At 40.3% G+C, this 25299-nt stretch overlaps 1 protein-coding gene across 1 annotated transcript in view; it reads left to right on the top strand.

Annotated features, from left to right (window-relative positions):
* Positions 1 to 1246: 1246 nt before the first annotated feature.
* TACR1 (tachykinin receptor 1) overlaps positions 1247 to 25299 on the top strand; it is a 163461-nt gene continuing 139408 nt past the window's right edge. The window contains exon 1 of the mRNA XM_043468067.1: positions 1247 to 1762. Within this exon, the coding sequence (XP_043324002.1) occupies positions 1374 to 1762 (389 nt within the window). The 5' untranslated portion in view covers positions 1247 to 1373. The remainder of the gene's footprint in view (positions 1763 to 25299) is intronic.

Here is a 25299-nt window from a genome sequence, read left to right on the forward strand (position 1 = left end):
GACTGCAGGTCGCTGGACCGCAAACGCGAGACAGGGGCTGCTGGCAGAGAGCCCAGAGCTGCGCGTCTGGGAAACACACTAGTTAGCAGAGAGCTCAGTCCAGTCCCCACTGCTTGCGCAGGGGCCTCATCTGGAGAGCTTAGCTGGGGCTTTTCACGGAGCAAGGGGCCAAGTTCCCAGGGGAGCTGAGGAAGATGTTCTCCAAAGCTTAGAACCTATCACTGCCTCCCAGGGATTCGGTCTACTAGGGAAAGGAACTAAGTATTTGCGGAGTGTTTCGGGCTGGAGCGAGGTGGGGAGCGCAGCGTCGGCACCTTACCCCCACACACCGCCAACTCCAACCGCCAGAGGCAGGGGCCTCTGCAGAGTTACGGCAGCCTTCCCGCCCCCTTCGGATGTTGGGTGTCCATGCCTGCAGCTCCTTCCCAAATTCTTCTTTTCCCCTTTGGTTCATCTGTGCTTCCAGCTGCGGACCCCATCTGGCGCAGTTACTCCAAGGCGACCTAGCTAGCGCCCCCTCCAGGACTGGGTTGGGAGCACGCGCGGTTTGCAGACTCCCATAGCAGGTAGCAGCAAAAGGCTTGGTGGCTGCGATGGTGCAGTGAGCCGGTTGTCCACGGATAGAGCAGCTGCGGCCCTGTGAAAGAGGGCTGGCGAGTACGCAGCCCAGGTACGGCCCCTTCTCGGTGACGTCACTACAGCCTGTTATAAAGACCCCGGGCGCAGCCTGCCAAGGTTCTGCTAACTCCCAAGCTGAGCAGGACTTGAGCCAACAGGCGCCTGCAAAGCTGCAGGCGGCGGCGGCGGCAGCGGCAGCGGCGGCGGCGGTAATGAAAGCGGAGGAAAAAATCTCCAGCTGGACCCAGGGCCCCAGAATCCCGGCCATAGACTCTGACTTTTATAGGTCGTGCCGTGACTAACACCTCCCAGTCTTATCTTCGCCCCCCAGGTCCTCACGCAGCACGGGGCTTTGCCTTTCTCGCTGCAGGCAGGAAGAATAGCAATTGCAAGCAGCAGCAGGTGCAGTAAGGTGGAGGGGTGTCTCCTGCTTCCTGGAACCGTGACCCGTGGAATTTCTTTCTCTGTTCCAGCTCCACGTAGGAGAGACGCTGTTTTGCAGATTACAGAACTCAAGCGCTTCCTGAAGCTTAAAAGTGGAGGAATTCAAAGCCAAGGATATACAGCACATCTAGAAGATTTTATTTGAGCGTCAAGTCTTCTGCTTGTAAGGAAAGGGTTCTGTCCAGAAAGAGCCTGCGAGCCCACCCGTCTGGGTTAAACAGGACTTTTTGACCTCAGGCGCTGGCTCAGGACCCTGCTGCAAAACGGTCTGTGTGTGTATAGAGAGGAGGGCGTAATCGCTTAGCAGAAGAATGGATAACGTCCTCCCAGTGGACGCAGACCTCTTCCCAAACATCTCCACCAACATCTCGGAGCCTAACCAGTTTGTGCAGCCGGCCTGGCAAATTGTCCTTTGGGCAGCTGCCTACACAGTCATCGTGGTGACCTCTGTGGTGGGCAATGTGGTGGTGATGTGGATCATCTTGGCCCACAAGAGAATGAGGACAGTTACCAACTACTTTCTGGTGAACCTGGCCTTCGCAGAGGCCTCCATGGCTGCATTCAACACAGTGGTGAACTTCACCTACGCCGTCCACAACGAGTGGTACTATGGCCTGTTCTACTGCAAATTCCACAACTTCTTCCCCATTGCTGCTGTCTTTGCCAGTATTTACTCCATGACGGCTGTGGCCTTCGATAGGTGAGCTTGACCTTTGTGGAAAAAGGGGAAAAGTATCTTGAAAGGAAGGTAGCATTGCTATGGAGCTTCAGGGTTGAGTAGTGCATGATTCAAGGTGGAGACGACCACTTGTACCCTGCATTTGTACTGACAGCTAGCTGAGTCAGTTGTTGATGGGGGATTTTAATCTTATCTGATGCTTTTCTATCTCTCTTTTCTTCTCTTCTCCTTTTCACTGGTCACCTGTCTCCTTTCCATTACATGTACATATGTGTGTACAATCACTCAGTCATGTCTGACTCTTTGCAACCCCATGGACTGTAGCCCACCAGGCTCCTCTGTCCATGGGATTTTCCAGGCAAGAATACTGGAGTGGGTTGCCATTCTCTTCTGCATCTTTCCCACATTGGGATTGAACTTGCATCTCCTGCATTGGCAGGTAGATTCTTTACTACTGAGTCACCTGGAAACATCCCCCCCTCCCCCCGCCTTTTTCCTTCATTTAACTCTTTTTTTCCCCTTCTCCACTCATCTCCCTGACAGTTTTCCTTTCAACTCCTGCTTTGCTTCTTTCCGTATATTCCTCCTCTCTCTGCCTCTACAGCCTGAAAAGGGTCCCCAGGGTGTAACCAAGGGCCCGGCCCTGACCGGGCACTGTGAGTCCCTGCAGGTCTGCGCTTCTGCCGTGCAGCTTCTTGATGCTTTCCAGTTTTGAGTACCTGTAGGCAAAATTCCTCATTTTCACTTTTTTCCTGAAGATTCAGGGGCTTTCTGCTCCCATCACCCCTCTAATATTATTTGGATGTTAAGAGCATTCCATTAGAATCATAAAATGCAGAATTTTAATTAAGGTCTGTGTATGCTGCTAGGAGTTCTCATTCAGGAATGAGAGGCAGCTATGTTGTTCTTAAGGAACTCCACATATAGGATCCAGGAGTTTTTCAAAATTTCTCTTGCCATGTAAGGCCAATGTTTCTAGACTGTCTGTATCCATAGAGAAACATGCTTGGCAAAGGCAATCAAAGGCAATTGAGAGCTCTTTCCTGCATCCAACAGGCTAGGATTCCAGAAGCTGATTAATAGTGAAAATGTTGGCATTTTCAAATGGGTCCTAAGGTGGCATGATGGAAAAACTAATTATTAGAGCATAGCTCTATTTGTATTGACTTTTTGTGAGTGCCCTAGGTCTCTAATGTGTATATCTATGGGTTCACAAGTGTTAAATATTTACCTAGGATGTGGAGGTATGTTTAAAACACCTGCCACTGTGATTTTGAAATGGGTCCTTCTGATAGCCTTGCTGAAATAAATAAATATGAGAAACACAAAGAAGAAGCTAAGAGCAAAGCTTCAAAAATTTTTTCCCAAAATTATTGAACTCTTTTGCATAAAATTTGTGATTGATTTAAGCGGGTTCTATAGCCAAATCTCTTTTTAAATCAGAGAAAACTATGTTTCTTTTACTGTGATATCCAAATGCTGATTTTTAAGTTCCCTTTATGCAACTCTTATGTGCTTAATATGTAATGTGTAAAAAAAAGAAATTGTGGTGAGTGGTTTTATATTTTAAATGTAGAAGAGAAACCAATTACTCAAAGTGATACTGAAGTGAATTGTTTTGAGAATTTCTCTCTTATGCTACTCTGGTTTTTAGACATTTGTTTTGTTGGATGTCACGTACACCTGTAAGTCTTTCTGCAGTGACTTGCTCCTTTAACTTCTCAGCCCCCTTAAACTTAGAAAACTCATAGCGTGATGTATAACTGATTTTATGTGCAGTGAAGCCTGATGCCATTTCAGCTTTACACATGCTATCTTGATTATCCCTAACTTAGAGGGAAAGTTGATATATTTACTTCATTGGATACTTGTGAGCTCAAGGGAGACCTGATGGTCAGCGTGAGCCCAAGCATTCAGTAGCTGATGGAGCCCCAACGGACAGCTCTCCTGCTTTGGCTGATACAGAAATGACATGTTCCAAGCACCTCTCTTTCTCTTTGCGCTTAGAAGGTGAGGGGTAGGATTCAGGGTCAAAGTCTTCACAGTGGGTTGTGAAAGGAGCCAGATTTTGGCTGCCTGGACTCTGACACCTCAGGCTCTGCTGTTTGTCTCTAGGCAAACCACACACAGGACCCTGACCCGCTGTGACACCCTCAGTAAAATCAGAAGATCTCTGGTGTCAGAGCTGAGGGAAATGACAACGAAAAAAAGCCACTTGTGCCTGACGCGCAGGTTATCAGGCATGGTCAGGGTTAGAGTTCAAGTACAGTCAGGGATGCTGCCTCAAGGCTGTGTCTCTAGCTTCTCCAATGCTCCTTCTTGTTTTTCCTTTTCTGCTCGTGAGCAGAGTGAATTAATCCCCTTAGGCCCTGCAATGAATCTAGCTATCCTACAGGCATGGTCATCCATTCTTTCCCTAGATTGTTTTAGAAAGGAAGAGGCTTCCAGCTCTCTCCATATGAATGATCTCTTCTTTACTCTGCCATGGCAATGCCGACCTGGAGGAAATGTTAAATTACCTTTTTGTATGCTCCTTGCATTTTTAACAGATAATCTTTGAATTATCTTAAAAAATAAAAGTAACATGGTTTTCCTTATTATAAAATTAAACTTCGTTCATGAAGAACATAGACACAAAAATACAAATCACCCACTACTTCACCATGCAAAAGTAACACCTGTTAACATTTGAATTTCTCTTTTTATGACTATTTCGCTACATTATTGAAGTAAGATTCTAGGTAATTTGGTGGGTTATTTTTTCCATTGATATTAATGGAAATCATTAATAATATTTTCTCATGTTATTAAAACTCTTCAGTAACATAGTGGTAGTAGCTTCCTATTAATATTATTCCATTATATGAATATGCTATTATTACTTTAACCATCTCCCTACTGTTGAGAATCTACTAATTCTGTATGATAGTTTTATTTTGTTTTCTTGATTGTTTCCTTAGGGTAGATTCCCAGAAATAAAATTACTGGGCCAAATGAAATGAAATTTTAAAGAATGCTTCTTCCTAATTTTAAAGGATTCTAAACCCTGGGCAGAGCATGGAACATGTCTTTTCTGTTTTGTTTACTTTATCTCCTCAGAATGAAGAAGAGTGCTTGGTACTTAACAGTCACTATATGCTTATTGATTAAATGAATGAACAAATAAAATAATACATGCTCCTATAGAAACATTTGGAAGAACATTATCAATGGCATGCTCAGGGTTTATAACTATGTTCAAGGTAGAGTTAGGAATAAGGTCTCAAGGCTGTATTTCCAAGACCTCCATTTTAAAAAATGTAAAAATCTACCATTCCACTACAGAAAACTGGATAAAGGTCTGGAATGCTAATTTATACTTGCTATTTCTCTGTTACTTATGCCACATAGAGTCACTCATATTTAATACACATTTTGGATTTTGTAATAAAAAGTTTCAACGGTTGTTTTTTCGTGTGTTTTGTTTTGTTTCATTTTCCAAATCATGAAGTAGTTTTCAAAATAAGATTTTTAAAGGATGCATTATATTGCATAGCTATAATCATTTATTTCATCATTCCTCTATTTTTAGATGTATATTGTTTCTATTTTTAATGATTACAAGTAACTGTGAAATTAATATCCTTGACAGAAATCTGAGAGCATCCCTTGTTCTTTTCATAAATAAACTCCTTAAAATTGAATAGCTGGGTCAAACTGTCTTGGTAAACTTTGCCAAATTTCCTTCTAGAAACAAAGTGTAGGCAGAGAAAAAGACTTCAGCTGCAGATTGTAGAACTAATTTGAATCTTTCCTGTAGACTTTCCATAGAGTGAAGGGAGAGAGACAGAGAGAGATAATGAGATTCCCTTCAGAAGGAATACCCATTTACTGAAGGCAATGGCTGCCTAGAATTTTTTAAGGTTGCAGAGACAAATATACTAAATCATATTAGGTTTACTAATTAAACTCCAACAAATACCAAGGATTTTTCTTTTTAAAAATCTGTAACTTCTCCCACTCAAAACAAAATTTTAAAACTCCTTCATATTTTAAAAACTAAAAGGTATGTGTGTGACGTTTCATGAAATTAGAAGTTGGAAGGCCCTGCGAGATGACACTTTCATTTCTTAGGAGTCAGTCATGATGACTGGCTCCAGTTCTGTGGAGCAGCATCTAAGAAGAGAGGAGGGGGGACCAATCCTTAAGCCCCACAAGAGGGGCAATAGAAGCAAATGGGAACCTGACTTGGAACCTAGCTCACAGCAGCCAGAGGCTCAGAAAAGGGTTGGTCTGATAACACTGTTTCTTTACCTGTCAGGGGCTGTTATAACTTCAGCGAATCAAAGGTAAATGTTGCTTACTTCTCAGACTGGGTCTAAACAGATATATTGTATTTGAGTGAAAGAAAACTCAAATGATGGTCTCTGGACAATATGAAATTTGTTCAGGACCAAAAAATAGTTCCTCATTTGAAGGTAAAAGAGGGAATGAATTCTCTGAGGGATTAAAAGAGGAACCAAGACATAACAAAACTCTGCTTACTGATTCCCTGGTATCCATCCCACTCTGTCCCAGTCATACTCAGCTGCTAGTCTAAATAGCCTGCTTCCCAAGTCTCTGCTAGACCTGCAGTCTGTCCTTGAACCTCACCTTGTTGACAGACTTGGATCCCATTGTATATCTCAGGGCAGTCCTTCTCCATCACATCCAGAGGCAAGTCTTAGATCCCAAGATCCTTTCCACTAATTTAGATAGATCTTACAGTCCATGACTAAGCACCCAGGTGTTGCTGAGAATGTTCATTCACTAGAAGCTATCCATGGTAACTGAGTGTCTTTTCAAACCATGAATCTTGAATATAAGGGTTGATACAGATCTTCTTGAGTTTTTTGCATCTTGGATGAATCATTTTGGCTGCAGGACCTTTCCTGGAGAGGTCTACTGCCCATCTACTCTGGAGTTCCCCCACTGTGCTTGCCACATCCTCTCCCAACTCATAGGAGCCCCCAGGGTCCTGGATGGTCAAAGCTCTTGTTTGGTGGGGGTGGGGGGTTGGCTGTCAGAAACATATATAGGTTCAACTGGGGGAAAATAAAGAGTAATTTTCAATGTAAAAGCACTTCATAGCACCAAAAGACTTGACCACTATTACTATTGTTCAATTAGAAAATAGTAGAATAAGGATCATGAGGGAGAAACACTCACTGTTAAACTGGGCAAAGACCTCCAGTCCATCAAGGGATAGTGCCACCAGGTACGTGGTACCTGAATCAGGGCCTCATGCTTTCCCTTAAAGGGCTTATGATACATAATGATTCAAAGGTAACTATAACATAAGGTGTTATATGATAGGTTTCATAAGTATTGTACAAATTCTATAGGACTGAAGAGCAGGAGGTTATCTAGCAGTGATGATCAAGGAAGGCTTCAAAAGGTGGTAACTGATTTGGGCCTTGAAGATTGGATAAGATTTGTAAAGAAGATGACAAAGAAAGGTGATATTCTAGGTAAAACAAACCATACAACAGCAATATGGAAATAAAAAGTTGTGAAGCATTTGGGAAGAATGACAGGCTGACTCAATTTGGGTGAATTCACAGGTGAATCAAGGAGTTGGTCAGAAGAAAATGAATATAGTTTTTGTTGGATTTTATGTGAAAATATAATGATTAGTCTGAAATGCCCAACAAGCAAATTGAGAAGTGGGGCTAGAGAATAAGAACCTAGGGAAACAAAATCTACATTTAGGAATTTTCTAAACAGATGGCTTATTGGAAATTTGAAAGTAGAGAATATCTCTTTTACCTATATATGTATTTCCAGAAAAGAAGCCAAAGATTCATGGAAATGTTCTACCAGGTATTAGAAGGGGGAAAAAAAAAAAGAAACAGAGAGTTAGTGGAATAATCAGGATATATGGAGTGACAAAAATTAAGAGATGAATTATGATGGGTTATATTAATTATAGCGTCATTAGAATCCAAGGATAATGACATTAGTTTTGGCAATTAGAGAACACTGGCGAGCTGTTAGAGACAGTGTCAGCACAGTATGATGGAGGGGGGTGGGGAGGGATAAAATTAGATGTGATGAGGGAAATGGCCTCTTCTTCATCCATTTGTCCATTCAGCAAAGCTTTATTGAGCACTTACTATGTACCAGATGCTAATGCAGTAAAATATTGCCTTTGCCCTTCTGCTCTCAATCTTCAACTATCAACACAGTTACGAACACCATTATAACCCAATGCAATTAGTACCATGCAGAGGGAGTTTGGAGACAAAGGAAAGGTCTACCCTTGGGAATGTGGGAAAGACTTAGAGTAAAATAAAGAAAAGGAAGAGGAAGGGAAGAGGAAATAAACAGCAAAGTACAGAGAAAACAATGTGAAGTTTGGGTTTTTTAAATAAACTTCAAGAGCATTGGATTGGGGATTATCATAATGATTTATTCATGTTTGTCACCTGGAAACTAGAAAGAGGATTTTATATTAATACAATTTATAATGATACCTTATGATGCGTTTTCTCCAATACATTGTCTCATCTAAGCCTCCATACCAATGGGAATTTTGTTTCCACTTTGGATAGACTATTAGCAACAATTTCTTTTAGCATCATCCTCATACTTGCCACTCCCTAGTAACTTGGAGATCCATGCAATTTGCATTCATGTGCCTTAGACATCTGCCTGTACACTCCTGCTCAAGGTGGCTTTTGAATTCCATATAGTCTAAGGAAAGTGATATAAGGGTCCTACTGTTTCAGAGAGGATGTTAGAGCCCTTTTGACAAATTTTCACTCAAATAATAATTCAACCCCACAACCTTCTAGACAGCATCATTGTAAGAGGATCAAATTCTGCTTAAATATTTTACTCAAGTTGTCTCAATTGTTAAATTCATTCCACTTTGAATCATTATAAAATCATTCCTTTTGTTGAAGGAATAATGACCCTGATTTGGGGCTGCTCTTACTAATATAATGCCTCTTCCATGTGGCCATCTCTCTGACGGATCCATCCTGAAGCTTCTCTATTTTGGTTAAGTGTCCCTAGTTCCTTCATCTTTGCATCCTCATTAGTCTCTACTTGCTATTCCCATTTGCTCAAGTCAAAGTCGCTCAGTCGTGTCCTACTCTTTGTGACCCCACGGACTATACAATCCATGGAATTCTCCAGGCCAGAATACTGGGGTGGGTAGCCTTTCCCTTCTCCAGGGGATCTTCCCAGCCCAGGGATCGAACCCAGGTCTCCCACATTGCAGGCAGATTCTTTACCAGTTGAACCACCAGGGAAGCCCAGTGGTCCTTTTAACTGAGAGTTTAAATAATGCCCAGAACTGAGCATTACCCTATTACCATTACTTTGTTCAGATCCACCTGCTATAGGGCTGGTGTACTACCTCTTGACTTTGTCTTCTTAGACTTAGTTCAGGTTCTACCTCCACTAAGAAGCTGACCTTAATCTGCAGGTCTAGAGAGGTGTCCTTCTTGTGTATTCCTGTCATTCATGCAGGATATTCATATATTGTTTATGCAACTCTCTATAACTGGTTGATCTTTCCCACACCCTCCCACCCACTAAATTGCAAGCACCATGAAAGCAGGAATGCTTATCTGGTTTCCTGTTACCTGGCACAGAATAGGAACCGATTAAACTGTGTATATAGTGGTTGATATGACTGTACTTCTCTTCTGCACACACCAACCAAAATCTGAAAACCAGACATCAGACTTCAAAGCACACCTATCATCCTATGCCTTGAAGCAAAAGAAAAAGTCAGACCAAATTTCTGTCTACCAGGATGTTTTGCTACAGAATAGAAAACTTTTTATTTCAAACCCCTGTTCAAGAATAACTACATGTTCTGATTCCCCTGTCTCTTTCAGACTTCACTTGACTGGTCCCCACTGGATTCCCAACCCACACCCTGTCCCCAACAGGTATTATACTCCAGAAGAATACCTTTGGTTTAGAGAGGTGTTTATCCTTTCTGCTGCTGCTGCTGCTAAGTCATGTTCAGTCGTGTCCAACTCTGTGCGACCCCGTAGACGGCAGCCCAACAGGCTCCTCTGTCCCTGGGATTCTCCAGGCAAGAATACTGGAGTGGGTTGCCATTTCCTTCTCCAGTTTATGAAAGTGAAAAGTGAAAGTGAAGTCGCTCAGTCATATCCAACTCTTAGCAACCACATGGACTGTAGCCTACCAGGCTTCTCCGTCCATGGGATTCTCCAGGCAAGAGTACTGGAGTGGGGTGCCATCACCTTCTCCAGTTTATCCTTTCTACCTTGGTGTTTATCCTTTCTCCTTTAGCTCCAACCTATCAAGGCATACTGAAAACTCTGAGATATTTCATGGACCCTTTTGTGGTCCAACTATTGCAATCCCACTGGCTTTTTCTTCAACACCTTTGCTAGCAAGAGGAAGTGAACTCTCTGCTTTACTTATCTTTCCTGAAGCAGGACCAGCAAAATCTGTCCTCCATCCAGCCCTCCAGGTCCTATATCTACAGTATTTGTTGAACACCTAGACTATACCATATTAAAATACCATCACAGACACAGGAAAATTTCAGCAGAGTGGCCTGAGAAAGTCATAGATCTTGAGGACAGCCTGGGAAACTGACTTACTTTAGAAACTGATTTGCCACCTTTAGAAGTTGTGTTTCCAACTTTCAGAAGAAGAAATCTGAGGCTCTATGGATAAGGAAACCCAGGGATGAAAAGATGCTTTAATGACAGCTGTGTGACATAAACCTCAGTGTGAGTGTTAATGTGTGAAGTGCCCGTTTAATATTCGGGACTCTCCGTGGAGCGCATTTCATGTCTTTCGCATATGAGTGTCTTTCAATAACCTCACATCTGACTTTTGATAATGGAGTTCAGGGTAGGAGAGGTTCCAACAGTGGTTCTACACTTACTAGCTTTGTGAATATGGGCAAGATACTTAGCCTCTCTGGGCCTCAATTTTCCCACCTGATTAAAAAAAAGGGATATTAATAAAAGTTACCCTGTGGAGTATTGTGGCAAGGAGAGAGGGAAAAGGAAAGGAATGGAACTGCATGAAAAGTTCCTAATCTGCAATCTCTAATAACCCATGACACACCATTATTCTGTCACAGCATCCTCTTGGATGCTTCTACATCAGGTGTAACAGCAGCAAGGTGAAACATTTATATCCTTCCCCTCTACCCCCATAAATATAAACTATAAAATACTTCTAATTGAGTCAGCAAACCTGTTTCAAATGCCATACAGCATCCTTCCCATCTGTGGAGATGCACATACTCTTCACCAGAAGCCAAGTATTTGGATATTATATACAGCTGACTCTTGAATGACAGGAGTTTGAATTGCATGGGTCCATTATACCCAAATTTTTTCAATAGTAAATAATATAGTTCTACACGGTCAGCGATTGGTTGAATCCACAAATATGGAGTACTATAAATAGTACTGTGGATTTTCAAGGGTTGGTGCCTCTAATCCCTGCATTGTTCAGTAGTCAACTGTGTTACAGCCCAAAAAAACCAAATCATTTTCTTTTACACCATCTCCAAAATTACATGTCATGTCCCACATCCTACATGTCCCAAAGGCACCACCCTCACGTTAAGCTTCATTTGTGTGTTTTATGTTTGAGGGAGAATTTGGTCATAGAAAAAATGTTAACTTGCTGCATGTGTTTTCACTGATATTCAATTTGTTAAAGTTGTGTTTCTTTCGCCTTTGAACACTTCTCAATCTTGGAAGTTTTCTGATAAATCTAGTTTGCGTGTGTTAAATATCAGCTTTCTCTTGTCCTGTGACCAATGCTCCATTTGGTGGTGTTTTTCTGTTGCTAAGTCCTGTTTGACTCTCTGCAACCGCATGAACTGCAGCAAGTCAGGCTTCCCGGCCTTTCTTCTGGAGCTTGTTCAAACTCATGTCCATTGAATCAGTGACACCATCCAACCATCTCATTCTCTGTTGTCCCTTCTCCTTTTGTTCCCAATCTTTCCCAGCATCAGGGTCTTTTCCAATGAGTCGGTTCTTCACATCAGATGCCCAAAATACTGGAGCTTCAGCACCAGTTCTCCCAATGAATATTCAGGGATAATTTCCTTTAAGATAGACTGGTTTAATCTCCTTGCTATACAAGGGACTCTCAAGAGTCTTCTCTAGTATCACAGTTGGAAACCATCAATTCTTCAGTGCTCAGCCTTCCTTCTGGTCCAACTTCCATCTCTGTACATGATAACTGGTAAAACCATAGCTTTGACTATATGGAATGTTTTTTGGCAAAGTAATATCTCTTCTTTCTAATATGCTGTCTAGGTTTGTCATAGTTTTTCTTCCAAGGAGCCAGCGAATTTTTAAAATTTTGTGGCTGCAGTCACCATCCACATTGATTTTGGAGGCCAAGAATGTGAAATCTGACACTGTTTCCACTTTTTCCCTATCTATTTGCTATGAAGTGGTAGGACCAGATGCCATGGTCTTCATTTTTAACTGTTAAGTTTTAAGCCAGCTTTTCACTCCCCTCTTTTACCTTCATCAAGAGGCTCCTTAGTTCCTCTTCACTTTCTGCCATTAAAGTGGTAGCATCTGCATATCTGAGGTTGATATTTCTACAAGCAATCTTGATTCCAGCTGGTGAGTCCCCCAGCCCGGCATTTCTCATGATGTACTCTGCATATAAGTTAAATAAGCAGGGTGACAATACACAGCCTTGATGTACTCCTTTCCCAATTTGGAACCAGTCTGTGGTTCCACATCCCGTTCTAACTGTTGCTTCTTGTCCTGCATATAGGTTCCTAAGGAGGCAGGTAATGTGGTCTGCCTCCACATTATGAATATTCCTGCCTCCTCCTTTATGAATATTCCATAGTTTGTTGTGATTCACACAGTCAAAGGCTTTTTAGCGTAGTCAGTGAAGCAGAAGTAAATGTTTTTTGGAATTCCCTTGCTTTTTCTATTATCCATCAGATTTTGGCAATTTGATCTCTGGTTCTTCTGCCTTTTCTAAATCTAGTTTCTACATCTGGAAGTTCTCAGTTCACATACTGCTGAACCCTAGCTTGAAAGATGTTGAGCATAATCTTGCTAGTATGTGAAATGAGTGCAATTGTATGGTAATTTGAACATCCCTTGGCATTGCCCTTCTTTGGGATTGGAATGAAAACTGGCCTCCCCCAGTCCTGTGGCCACTGCTGAGTTTTCCACATTTGCTGGCATATTGAGTGCAGCACTTTCACAGCATCGTCTTTTAGGATTTGAAATAGCTGAGCTGGAATTCCATCACTTTTACTAACTTATTCGTAGTAACGCTTGTTAACGCCCACTTGACTTCACACTCCAGGATGTCTGGCTCTAAGTGAGTGACCACACCATCACGGTTATCTGGGCCATTAAGAGTTTTTTCGTAAAGATGTTCTGTGTATTCTTGCCATCTCTTCTTAATCTCTTCTGCTTCTGCTAGGTCCTTGCCATTTTTGTCCTTTTTTGTGTCTATCTTTGTATGAAATATTTCCTTGGTATCTCCAGTTTTCTTAAAGAGATCTCTAGTCTTTCCCATTCTACTGTTTTCTTCTATTTCCCTGCATTATTCACTTAAGAAGGCTTTCTTATCTCTCCTTACTATTCTCTGGAATTCTGCTCCAATTGGGTATATCATTAAGCAGAAATTATTATATGTTTAATGTACACAGACATATAAACAGAAAAACTAGATATCCTATGGTTTCATGTTAAAAAATTAAAATGTTATGAATCAGGTATTACAAGAAAAACTTACAAGTTTATAAACAATAGCTGCAATAGTTAAATTCACTTGCTCAGATAATTAAGGCTTTACTGTTTGTGGTAAGACTTTTAAGATTTATATTTGTCCTTGATAGATCCTAAGGAAGCTGGGAATTAGATTTTGGGTGATGGAACCTTTCCCGTAGTTTGAGTTTTAATACTTTCTCCTCCTTTTATTTCCCTCAGTTTCAGGTCTTACCTGATGGAGCTAGTTTGGCTTAGTCTCAGATTATTGTGTGCTGTGTTTGCATTTCTGATTTACAGAGATTTGCAAGACAAAGACAAAGACAGTTGTTTTATTTCCCCCTAAGAACTGGTCTGCCAACTAAATGATATTAAAAGAATGATTTGCCCAACAATATTTTTTTTTTACTTTTTTTATATCAGTGAGAAAATTTTCAACTAAACTGCAAATCAAGGGTTCTATTTGCTACAAAGTTAGGGTTCAATTTATCATGCTTTCAAAAGTTAGCACAAGACATTCAACAAAGACCCTCTTAAGCCCAGAGCAAAAATCACTAATATTATCTTTATTAGCCCCTGAATATGAGCTTTCAATTTTAATTTCATATTATGAGGGTTCAGGTAGCACTGTTGGTTTCTTTTGGTATGTTTAATTAATGTTGTTAAGGGGCAGATTTATATGCCTTGTCTTATAATAACAGGCAGGGAAAGCATTCCCCAATGAGAGTCATAGTATTTATCCTACATTATAATTAGGCACAAGAGATGTAACCATCTTATATAAATCTATTTAAATATACCAGTTTATATAAATTTTCATTTTATTTGTATCAATTATTATGCCTTCAACTTTTGTTTCCATTAGAACCCCATCAGCAAGTTTTTTTCCAGTCTTAAAAGATGTATGTGTTTATATATATACATATATATGGGACAAATTTTGTTGTTTACTTGCTAAGTCATGTCTGACTCTGCCATCCCATGACCTGTAGCCTGCCAGGTTCCTCTGTTCATGGATTTCTCCAGGCAAGGATACTGGAGTAGCCATTCCCTTCTCCAGGGGATCTTCTCTACCCAGGGATTGAACCTGCATCTCCTGCATTGACAGGCAGATTCTGTACCACTGAGCCACCAGGGAAACCCAGGGAACATACATATCTACCCATAGATATGAAATGTACTTGACTGGTGCCCTTTAATGTTGGGGGCTAATGGGAGGTTTCCTTTCGGTTCATCCAACCATAGTGTTGTTGCCACCAAAACCTTGGCTTTCTCTGCCACTAAAGTTGAATAAAAAATACAGAGACAGAATTTGGAAGAAATAGAAAGATGCCTTAAATCTTCAACCAGTAGGGGAGAGAACACAGTAGGCTAGTGCCTCAAGAACTGTGCCCCGCTTCCTATGAGAACTGAGAGACTTTCTATAGCCTGGGTCTCATGGTCTTAGAGTAAATGATAGGCTCAAAGTAATGAAAGTCTTGCAGTCTTCTTCTTATTTTGTTTCAAAAGTCATAGCTGGCATCAGGTAACCCAGTAATTGGGTTTGTTTTCCTCTGGTGTATTGTACTATGGCTTTCTTTCTGAAATGAAAAAATAAAGAACTATAAGGGAAACTGCGGTAAAGGTAAGCACCAGGTAATTAGCATAGATGTAATTAGCATAGAGTTAAAGGGTAACTGGGGCAGGATGTAACTTGCAGAGTTAGGGAGGTGATAGGAGCTGGAAGTAGCTTATATAGTAGCAGGTTGGTTTTGAGAAACGCAAACTTAGTTACAGACTACAGATTAGGAACAGTTAAGGTAAAAACAAGAAGTGATCAGGCCTGCTCACTGTTCTCTATATCTTCTTTGTTCTCAGGAAAGGGAAAGAAACCAAAGAAAAACTCATTCCTCTTCTTTTCTATTTCACTGCAACAAATTCCCTCTGTCAATTCCCTCGATATCAATGCAGGAAGGGAAATAGGTATCATTCTTGCTTGACTGAGGATAGAACCTCAGTTTTGCTCGATTTGATGATCACCAGCTCTTGGGCCCAGGGGCTCATCTGTCGCCTACTTCAAATTTCCCTGTAAAGACGTGAATCCCAAGAAATCTTTATTGGGGGATGAGGGATAATAGTCTGTCTTCTGTAGCTTCTTCAGGCTGGCACACGACTTATAGGTCCTACCTAGGTGGGGTCATGGAATTCTTGCCCTGTTCATTAAGGGTGAGTTTTGCAGAATCTATTCTGTGGAGTGGCTGTGATGTCTGCATCATTGTTATCTTGAATTGAATCTGTTGTAATCTGGAGGAGACAAAACTTAACAAGTGGTTTAAAAAAAGACAGAGGCCAACCATCAGTAAAAGAATTATTGTAACTAGTTAGGGGTCAGAGAAGGAGTAATAACCAAGTTACATTTGATAACAATCTTGATTATTGTCACAATAGAGTCAATGCTTGAGTTATCCTGTACAAACAAGTGGAGACATTTGGAGTCAGTAGTTGGAGGAGTGACAACCAGATATTAAGAGACAAAATAGATCTTATTTCCTTTTAGGAAAATAGGCCTGATTCCTAATCTAGATTTAACACTTTAAGGAGATGTAGCCAGTTGTCTAGGTTTATCCAAGTAAGTTTTAACCTTTAATGAGGCTATTGGTCACTACATATGTGTTTTTTTCTTCTTGCTAACATATGATCTAAAGCAACTTCATCATCTAAACATATAAGATTTACATGGGGACACCTTTCAAAGGTAGGATTGTAGTCACCAGCTGCTAGTAAACATTGCTTTGAGAATGCCTAATAGCATTCCAAGTCTGACACAGCTTAGAAAACTGTTCTTAACAATACAAGGGCCTGTCTGAAATCACACCATAGTGTCACCTATTTATTTCCGAGATGTCTGAACAACACTCTATTTTGACTTTTAATGGTAATTTCCCCCTTAATAGCCAAAGCAGCCATTACTGTCATTGATGTTAGTATTTCTCTAGATATGAGAAGATGTAAGAACCAGAGCGCATACAATCTTCTCTTAAAAGTATCTTTCTGAAGGCCTGTTCTACCAGTTTTTCCAGTGCACAGAGGGTCTCATTCCTGATCTCCACATGGAAATCCTTTTGGGGGTATTCATGGTTGGTAGCTGTCGTGACCATGATTTAATCTTTGTAGAGATAGATGGTGAATGCCAATTTCCAGTTGGAAGAGCCTCTTCTGGGTCATAAACTTGACCATAGTTTGGGGAGCATTTCTTGACAATTTTGTCCCATGGTGCTAGGAATGCTCATTCCCAAATCTGGTGAAGATTTCCTGGACAGGGCACTCAATGCTCTGTTACTGGTTTAGTCCATAAAACAGTATTCAAAAATCTCTGGGCTACCTGTCCTTCCTAGTCCCTTGTGGTCCAGGAAAATACTCGTTTTTGTTGCTTCTTCTCATATCTAGAGTTACCCTGTGACAATCATTGATCTCATACAGAACTACATATCTAATCAACTGCTTCAAGTCACCTAGTTATCATTATTATCCTGCTTACACACTGGGTACTGTAAGAGACAATAATTTTATAAAATAGGCAGGATATAAGTAATGTAGCTAGTAACATTGGCAAAGTCATAGTGTAGCAGGGAGACAGAAGCATAAACAATTTGAAAACAAAGAACAAGTTAAAACAATGACTAGAATGACTAACTATAATCCAGTTGCAGTAAATCATCAAGTCCATAGGAGAGCCAGTTGGAGAAGCCAAATTCTGGCAGGATCAGGCAGAGAGAAAAAGATAAATTTTTCATCTTTGTTTACAAAGGCATACTTTGTCAATTTGTTGTAAGCCATAGCGTAAGAGAAAAGGTTTTTCTGAAAAACAAAGATTCAAGCTAGTATATTTTCCAAAGTCATAAAGTTATAAATCATATTCATCAGTTCATTCAGTTGCCTGTTGATCCTGTTGATCTAGATGAAGTAATCAAGGTTTCCATCAGAATTTTGTCAGTGGTATTTTTGTCAGTTCAGTGGTATTTTCTAGAGGCTATCAGAAACTTATATTTGCTTAGAAAGTTCTTTTTATGAGTCTTCTTGAAAATCTTCATTTTTGTAAAATCATCAGTATAAAATAATTGTCTATAAAGGACAAAACTTAAAATAGCATGGTTAAAGATTTGATTAGCAGGAAATTTGGATATTTATGAAACATAGCAAAGAGTGAAAAAGCTGGCTTAAAACTCAACATTAAAAAAACTAAGATCATGGCATCCAGTCCCATCACTTCATGGTGAATAGAAAGGGAAAAAAGTGGAAATAGTGGCAGATTTATTTTCTTGAGTTCTAAAATCACTGCAGATGGTAACTGCAGCCATGAAATTAAAAGATGTTTTCTGCTTGGGAGGAAAGCTATGACAAACCTAGACAGTGTATTAAAAAGCAAAGACTTCACTTTGCTGACAAATGTCTGTATAGTCAAGGCTATGGTTTTTCCAATAGTCATGTATGGATGTGAGAGTTGGACCATAAAGAAGGCTGAGCACTGAGGAATTGGTGCTTTCAAACTGTGGTGCTGGAGACAACTCTTGAGAGTCTCCTAAGCTGCAAGGAGATCAAACCAGTCACTGCTAAAGGAAATCAACCCTGAATGTTCATTGGAAGCACTGATATTGAAGCTAAAGCTTCAATACTTTGGCCACCTGATGGGAAAAGCCAACTCACTGGAAAAGATCCTGATGTTGGGAAAGGCTGAAGGCAAAAGGAGAAGGGAGTGGCAGAGGATGAGATGAATAGATAGCATCACTGACTCAATGGACATGAATTTGAGCAAACTTTGGGAGATAGTGGAGGACAAATCAGTCTAGTGTGCTTCAGTTCAAAGGGTGGCAAAGAGCTGAGCATGACCTAACAACTAAATAAGAGCAACAAATCACATTTTATGTTAACAACTAGAATTAGGACTGATAACATACATCAAATGTTAGGGATTTTATATAAATTCTGAAATATCTATATTAAAGACATTTATCCATATACTATAGCCTAAAGTTCACCTCCAATCATTTGGCAATATTTACAAATTTAAAATACCAAATAAACTTAAACATTCCTCTCTGAGATGTTTCTTCGAAGCATCCCAGAGTCAGCTGGAGGTTAAAATAGCTTTAGTTAGATTTTGATACTTGGGAAGTTTGTTAGGAATATCAAAAAGCTTTTAAAATAAAACAGGGTCATAGGTCACTGAAACAATACTTTTTAAATCAAAGCCACAAAATGTTTAAAAGAAAACAAATGTGAATCCTTCAAGGGCAAGGAAAGTCACACAATATCTTATCAAAGAGGAGCATTTCTAACACAGAGAAATCAAATTCCGGTCTTGCATTAGCTTGTTTAAAAAAGTCCGTTAACTTAGTTAACTTCACTCTAAATTTAGTTAATCCTGACCATGTATGAAACTTTTTCCTCCTCATCACTTTTTATATCCAGCCTGTCTCTCATTTTCCATCCAAATAAAATCAACCAGATCATTCTTTTTTCTCACTAAAAATCCTTTCATTCTTCATACCTTCTTTACTGAAAATATACACTTTCAGTAAACATACATTTTCAGTCTCTTACTGTACACTGAAATGTCTATTATTCCACTAGCTTTGATTATATGTTTAAATTAGAATCTTCAACTCTTGAGACCCTAATTTTTAACGAAAGCTAAGAAGTAAGCAATTATGAACTCTCTTTTACATTTGCATTCTATAGGTTGGTAAGCACAAATATCAGTGATAATTTCTTAAAACATTTGCTTTCTTATAGAGAAGAACATCTCAGGCTAACACCAAATATTTTAATTTATATTCCTAAATACATTAATTTTTCTGTTTAGTAATTGATGTTTCAGTATCCTCTAGCTATTTAATAAACTTCCATCACTTAAATTAACATAACTCTAGAACTTAAGGTTACAAAGTACCTGGAAAGACCATCTTAAGCAGACATTTCTAAAATACAATTATTTAATGGTTTACCCCAAATCTTTTATCTTGTTTACATTTAAAATTTTATCAAAGCAAGTTATTTTTCTTGCAACAGATATAATAAGGTCTTATTTATTAAATCTAGGTACAGTAAAGTAGTATACCTAATTTTGATGACTTTAAAGATGACTGTATCAATTGGACCCACAAACTTAAACTTTAATACCAGGTATCAAGTTAATTTTGAGTATTTCTAAGTTCATGGGAACCTGAAATTCATTTAGGCAGGTTTCTTTACATTTAGCTTGTGAGCATTTACTTTTTAGTTGAATAGAGCCTTTTATAAATTCAGTTTTGATAATACTTTTCAAAAGTAGAGTTATTGCACATGTACAATGTGTACACAGACATAAACAGGCAAAACTAGAGATCTCATGACTTCACTTAAAAAAACAAAGAGTTATGAATTAGGTATTATAAACTTGAAGAGATTTCTAGTCTTTCCCATTCTATTGTTTTCCTCTATTTCTTTGCATTGTTCACTTAGGAAGTCTTTCTTATCTCTCCTTGCTATTCTTTGGAACTCTGCGTTCAGAAAAGTGTATCTTTCCCTTTCTCTTTTGCCTTTTGCCTCTCTTCTTTTCTTAGCTCAGTTGACAAAGAATCCGCCTGCAATGCAGAAGACACTGGTTCAATTTCTGGGTCAGGAAGATCCCCTGGAGAAGGGATAGGCTACCCACTCCAGTATTCTTGGGTTTCCCTTGTGGCTGAGCTGGTAAAGAATCTGCCTGCAATGTGGGAGACCTGGGTTCTCTCCCTGGGTTGGGAAGATCCCCTGGAGAAGGGAAAGGCTCTACCCACTCCAGTATTCTGGTCTGGAGAATTCCATGGACTGTATAGTCCACGGGGTCGCAAAGAGTCGGACACAACTGAGCGACTTTCACTTTTTCTTTTCTCTTCTTTTCTCAGCTATTTGTAAGGCCTCCTCAGACAACCATTTTGCCTTTTTGCATTTCTTTTTTTGGGGATGGTTTTAATCACCACCTCCTGTACAATATTACGAACATCTGTCCATAGTTTTTTAGGCATTCTATCAGATCTAATCCCTTGAATCTATTTGTCATGTCTACTGTATAATTGTAAGGGATTTTACAATTGTACAGTAGAAGTTTACAAACAGTTTACAAACAGTTGGAGTACATTAAAGTTGCTTGCTCAGATGACTAAGGCTTACTATCTGTAAGGATTGACTGAGGGAGCATCCCAAAAGTTTGAATTTTAAACTGCTACTTTCTTTGTTTGCTTTTAGGTCTTATCTGTTTGAGCTAATTAGGCTTAATCTCAGGTCCTTGTGGCCTGTTATCACTCTGGTTTGTAGAGATTTGCAAGAGAAAGTGGAGAAGGCAATGGCAACCCACTCCAGTACTCTTGCCTGGAAAATCCCATGGACGGAGGAGCCTGGTAAGCTGCAGTCCATGGGGTTGTGAAGAGTCAGACACGACTGAGTGACTTCACTTTCATTTTTCACTTTCATGCATTGGAGAAGGAAATGGCAACCCCCTCCAATATTCTTGCCTGGAGAATCCCATGGACGGTGGAGCCTGGTGGGCTGCCCTCTATGGGGTCTCGCAGAGTTGGACACGACTGAAGCGACTTAGCAGCAGCAGCAGCAAGAGAGTCAGTTGCTTTTAGTTCCCCAAAGAACAGCTCTGCCACCCAAAAGATACTAAAAGATTTTATCAGTGATAAGATTTCTAATTAAACTGAAATTAATTTTATAAGTTCTACGTTCTACAATTTTAGAGTTTAATTTGTCATGCCTTCCAAGATTTGTATAAAGCATTCAGCAAAGACCTTCTTTGTTTACAAATTAAGCCTAAAGCTCAATCATATTTTATTTTTATTAGTCCTTGCATATTAGTTCCCAGTTTTTACTTATTTCATATGGTTCAGTAACTATCGATTTCCTCTAGCATGTCTGGTTAATATTTTCTGAGACACAGATTTATATGCCTTGTTTTATTCATATAATACTGTTGCAGGAAGGGGGACCCTTTCCAGGGCCCAAATGGGGCACTTGTCTAACACTCGGAAATGAATTGTCTGAGGAGACACATGTGCAGACAAAGCAAAACATTATGTTAGGAAGGGGTGCCCAGGCAGAGAGCAGGAGGGCAAGGGAACCCAGGAGAACTGCTCTGCCACGTGGCTCAGAGTCCTGAGTTTTATGGTGCTGGAATTAGTTTCCAGGTTGTCTCCAGCCAATCATTCTGCCACAAGAATCCTTCCAGGTGGTGCACACATTACTCAGCCAAGCTGGATGCCACTGAGGATTCTGGGAGGTGGTCAAACATGTGGCGTCTCCTTTTGACTTTTCCTGAACTCTTCTGCTTGGTGGTGGCTTATTAGTTCCATGTTTCTTACTAGGACCTCCTGTCATAAAACAACTCTTGCAAATGGTTACCATGGTGCCTGGCCAGGGTGGGCAGTTTCAGTCAGTGTGCTTCCCCTGACAACTCCTCCCAAGAGACTTCATACTCAAGATGCTTCTTGGGAATTGGGGCAGAGGTCTCTTTCTTCTGTAACTTCTTCCTGCTGTGAATGGGCGTAGTCCTGCCTAGCGGAGTAGAAGTCTCTCTTTACTTGATCTAAGTTGAGGTATTCTGTATCTGAAACCAGCTTCCACCCTTGTAGTAACAGCAATTTAGCCTGAAACTGTTCAACCCTAACAGGGGTCAAACAGGATGGTCATCACTGGTCCCCAGAAAAGAAAGGCAAAATTTGGGCTACAAGAAAGGCTACAAGATGTGTGACTTTCTTATCATTGGTTGGTGGTGAGGCAACAGGGAGGCGCTCCAGGGATCTTGCGCATGGCCTGAAGTTACCATCCTCCACCTGGGTGGGGGTCCTAGTCCTGCAGAAGAACTTGAAGATTTTGTTATGTGTATTTCTTGAGAAGAAACCAAGATCCTGCCCCAAGGCTGTACCATCACTTGATTCTTACTCTGTATGTTTCTGTATTCCTTCCCTTTCCTGATTAGCAACTGTTTGAATTTTCCCTTTGGAACTCAGGGAAGGTCAAGGAGGCTGAATGAAGCTTATATCCTACAGACAAGAAACAGAAAAGATCTGTACTTCAAAGCCCCACAGAGTCCTGCTCAGTTTTTTTTTTTTTTCTTCCCATTTATTTTTATTAGTTGGAGGCTAATTACTTTACAATATTGTAGTGTTTTTTTGCCATACATTGACATGAATCAACCATGGATTTACAAGTATTCCCCATCCCAATCCCCCCTCCCACCTCCCTCTCCACCCTGCTCAGTTTTAATTCAAGGAACTAGGTAACTCTGCCTCTGGTAACTTCCTTTCAAAATGGGACATAGTGCTGCCTTAATTTGGAGAACAGACACTGAATCAAAAGTATTTCTGAGTTCCAAGTCCTAAATCTGAATCTTGTATGACCAAAATCTGAATCTCTTGGTCTGCCATTTTGGTGTTGAGACCCAATGAGAAGTACATAGAGGAGAGACAACTGGAATTTTAATAGACAAAATAAATCTCATTTCTTTTCAAAAGAATAAGCCTGAAATCCAATCTGGATCTGGCACTTCAGGTCCAGGCAATTTGTAGCCAGGTAGCCAGCTGCCTAGTTTTATAAAAAACGTAAGGTTGTAGTTACTAGCTGCCAGCACAGACATTGTTTTGAGACTGTCCGGTAGCATCCAAGTTGGTATAACTCAGAAAGCTACAAGAACTAGTATGAAATTGCATCTATAGTGTCACCTAGTTATTTTCTTGGATGTCTGAGCCATAGAGACTCTATTTTGACTTTTAATTGTAATATTCTTCTTAATAGCCAAAGCAGATGTCACAGTTAACACTGTTAGTATTTTTCTAGGTGTGAAAAGATCCAAGAATTGGGACTTCTAAAATTTTTTTTCCTCAAAATAGCTATCTGAAGGCCTGTTCTGCCAGCTTTTCCCGGGGCACAGAGTGCCTCATTCCTGATTTCTGTCCTCAACTCCTTCCAGGTATGCTGAAGGTCAGCAGCTGCGGTGGCCATGAATTTATCTTGATAGAGGTCAATGGCAAGTGCCAATTTCCAGTCAGCAGAACCCCTTCTTGGTCATAAACTTGACCATGAATTGTTTTTTGGGGGGCGAGGAGGGGTGGCATTTCATGACTATTTCATCCCATGGAGCTGAGAATGCTCATTCTCAGGTCTGGCAAAGATTTTGCTGATAGGCCACTCCATGTGCTGTTACTGGACTAAGCAATAAAACAGCATCCAAAATTCTTTGGACCACCTGTCTTACTAGCCTCTTAGTCCAGGAAAGCGTTTCCTCTTGTTACTTCTTCCCATATCTAGAGTTACACTGATACCATCATTGATCTCATATGGAACTATGTATTATTTTGTCAGAGACTTAGTCACACACTTGGCAGTATAAGAAACAGCAATCTGTAAAACCAATGAACTACAAATAGCATAGGCTAGCAGTATTAGTAAAGTCTTAAGTAAAATTTAAGCCAAAAACTTCCATTAGGTGCAGCCCAGTAATATCTCAAGCCATCTGACTTAGTCTATTCTGTACCAATCCTTATCTTCCAGGGAAATTATATATTGGCACTGTCTATAAGGCACATAGCCCAGTTTTCTAGTGTTGTTAGACTGATTATCCTTAGTATGATTGAAGTGTTCCCAACATAGAGGAGGCTTTAAACTTAAATTACCATAGCGTGGTGTTATCTACATAAACCCATCCCATAGTTGTGGCAGTTTTCCTTTTAATAGATGAGAGGTTAGTTTTTTGATCAAGACTTAGCTTGTCACTGAGTTTGAATGACCCTAAGAGAAAACTAAATCTATGGCCAGGGTCAGAGCAGGTATTATGAACTTTCCAGGTGAGAGGAATATCAATAGTGACCTGAACATGACTATAATTTTCATTTTAAAGTAAATTTCCTTAGGGCCAATCAATTAGAGCCTTTGAGTAGAGAAATTCACCAAGATAACACAGAACTAGACACAGGTAATTGGCCACAAACCCAACAATTGGCTTGATTTCTAAAACTAGCATAGGAACGTGCCTATGATAGCAAAACACTTTATTCATGTGCAATGGTCCAAGAAGTCAAGAAAACATTATAAATGATCATATGAGTCATGTCAAGGATCTTGGGCAAGCTGTCTACTTCTGATGTTATCTTCTTGTTCTAGTATAGTACAGTTTCTTCTATATGAGTGTTCTTTTAAGGTGAATTCAGGTTGGCAGTCCTCTCTATAGATTAGTCCAGTGCAGGGGCCATTCAGTTCAGTTCAGTTGCTCAGTCACATCTGACTCTTTGCGACCCCATGGACTGCAGCACTCCAGGCCTCCCTGTCCATCACCAACTCCCAGAGTTTACTCAAACTCATATCCATTGAGTCAGTGATGCCATCCAACATCTCATGCTCTGTCATCCCCTTCTCCTCCTGCCTTCAATCTTTCTCAGCATCAGGGTCTTTCTAATGAGTCAGTTTTCCACATCAGGTGGCCAAAGTATTGGAGTTTCAGCTTCAGCATCAGTCCTTCCAAAGAATATTCAGGACTGATTTCCTTTAGGATGGGCTGGTTGGATCTCCTTGCAGTCCAAGGGACTCTCAAGAGTCTTCTCCAACACCACAGTTCAAAAGCATCAATTCTTCAGTGCTCAGCTTTCTTTATAGTCCAACTCTCACATCCATACATGACCACTGGAAAAACCATAGCCTTGACTAGATGGATCTTTGTTGGAAAAGTAATGTCTCTGCTTTTTAATATGCTGTCTAGGTTGGTCATAACTTTTCTTCCAAGGAGCAAGCGTCTTTTAATTTCACAGCTGCAGGAAGTGGAAGTTAATCTAAGAGTCAATT

The sequence above is a fragment of the Cervus canadensis genome, chromosome 5 (assembly GCF_019320065.1).
Source record: "Cervus canadensis isolate Bull #8, Minnesota chromosome 5, ASM1932006v1, whole genome shotgun sequence".
Classification (NCBI taxonomy): Eukaryota; Metazoa; Chordata; class Mammalia; order Artiodactyla; family Cervidae; genus Cervus; species Cervus canadensis.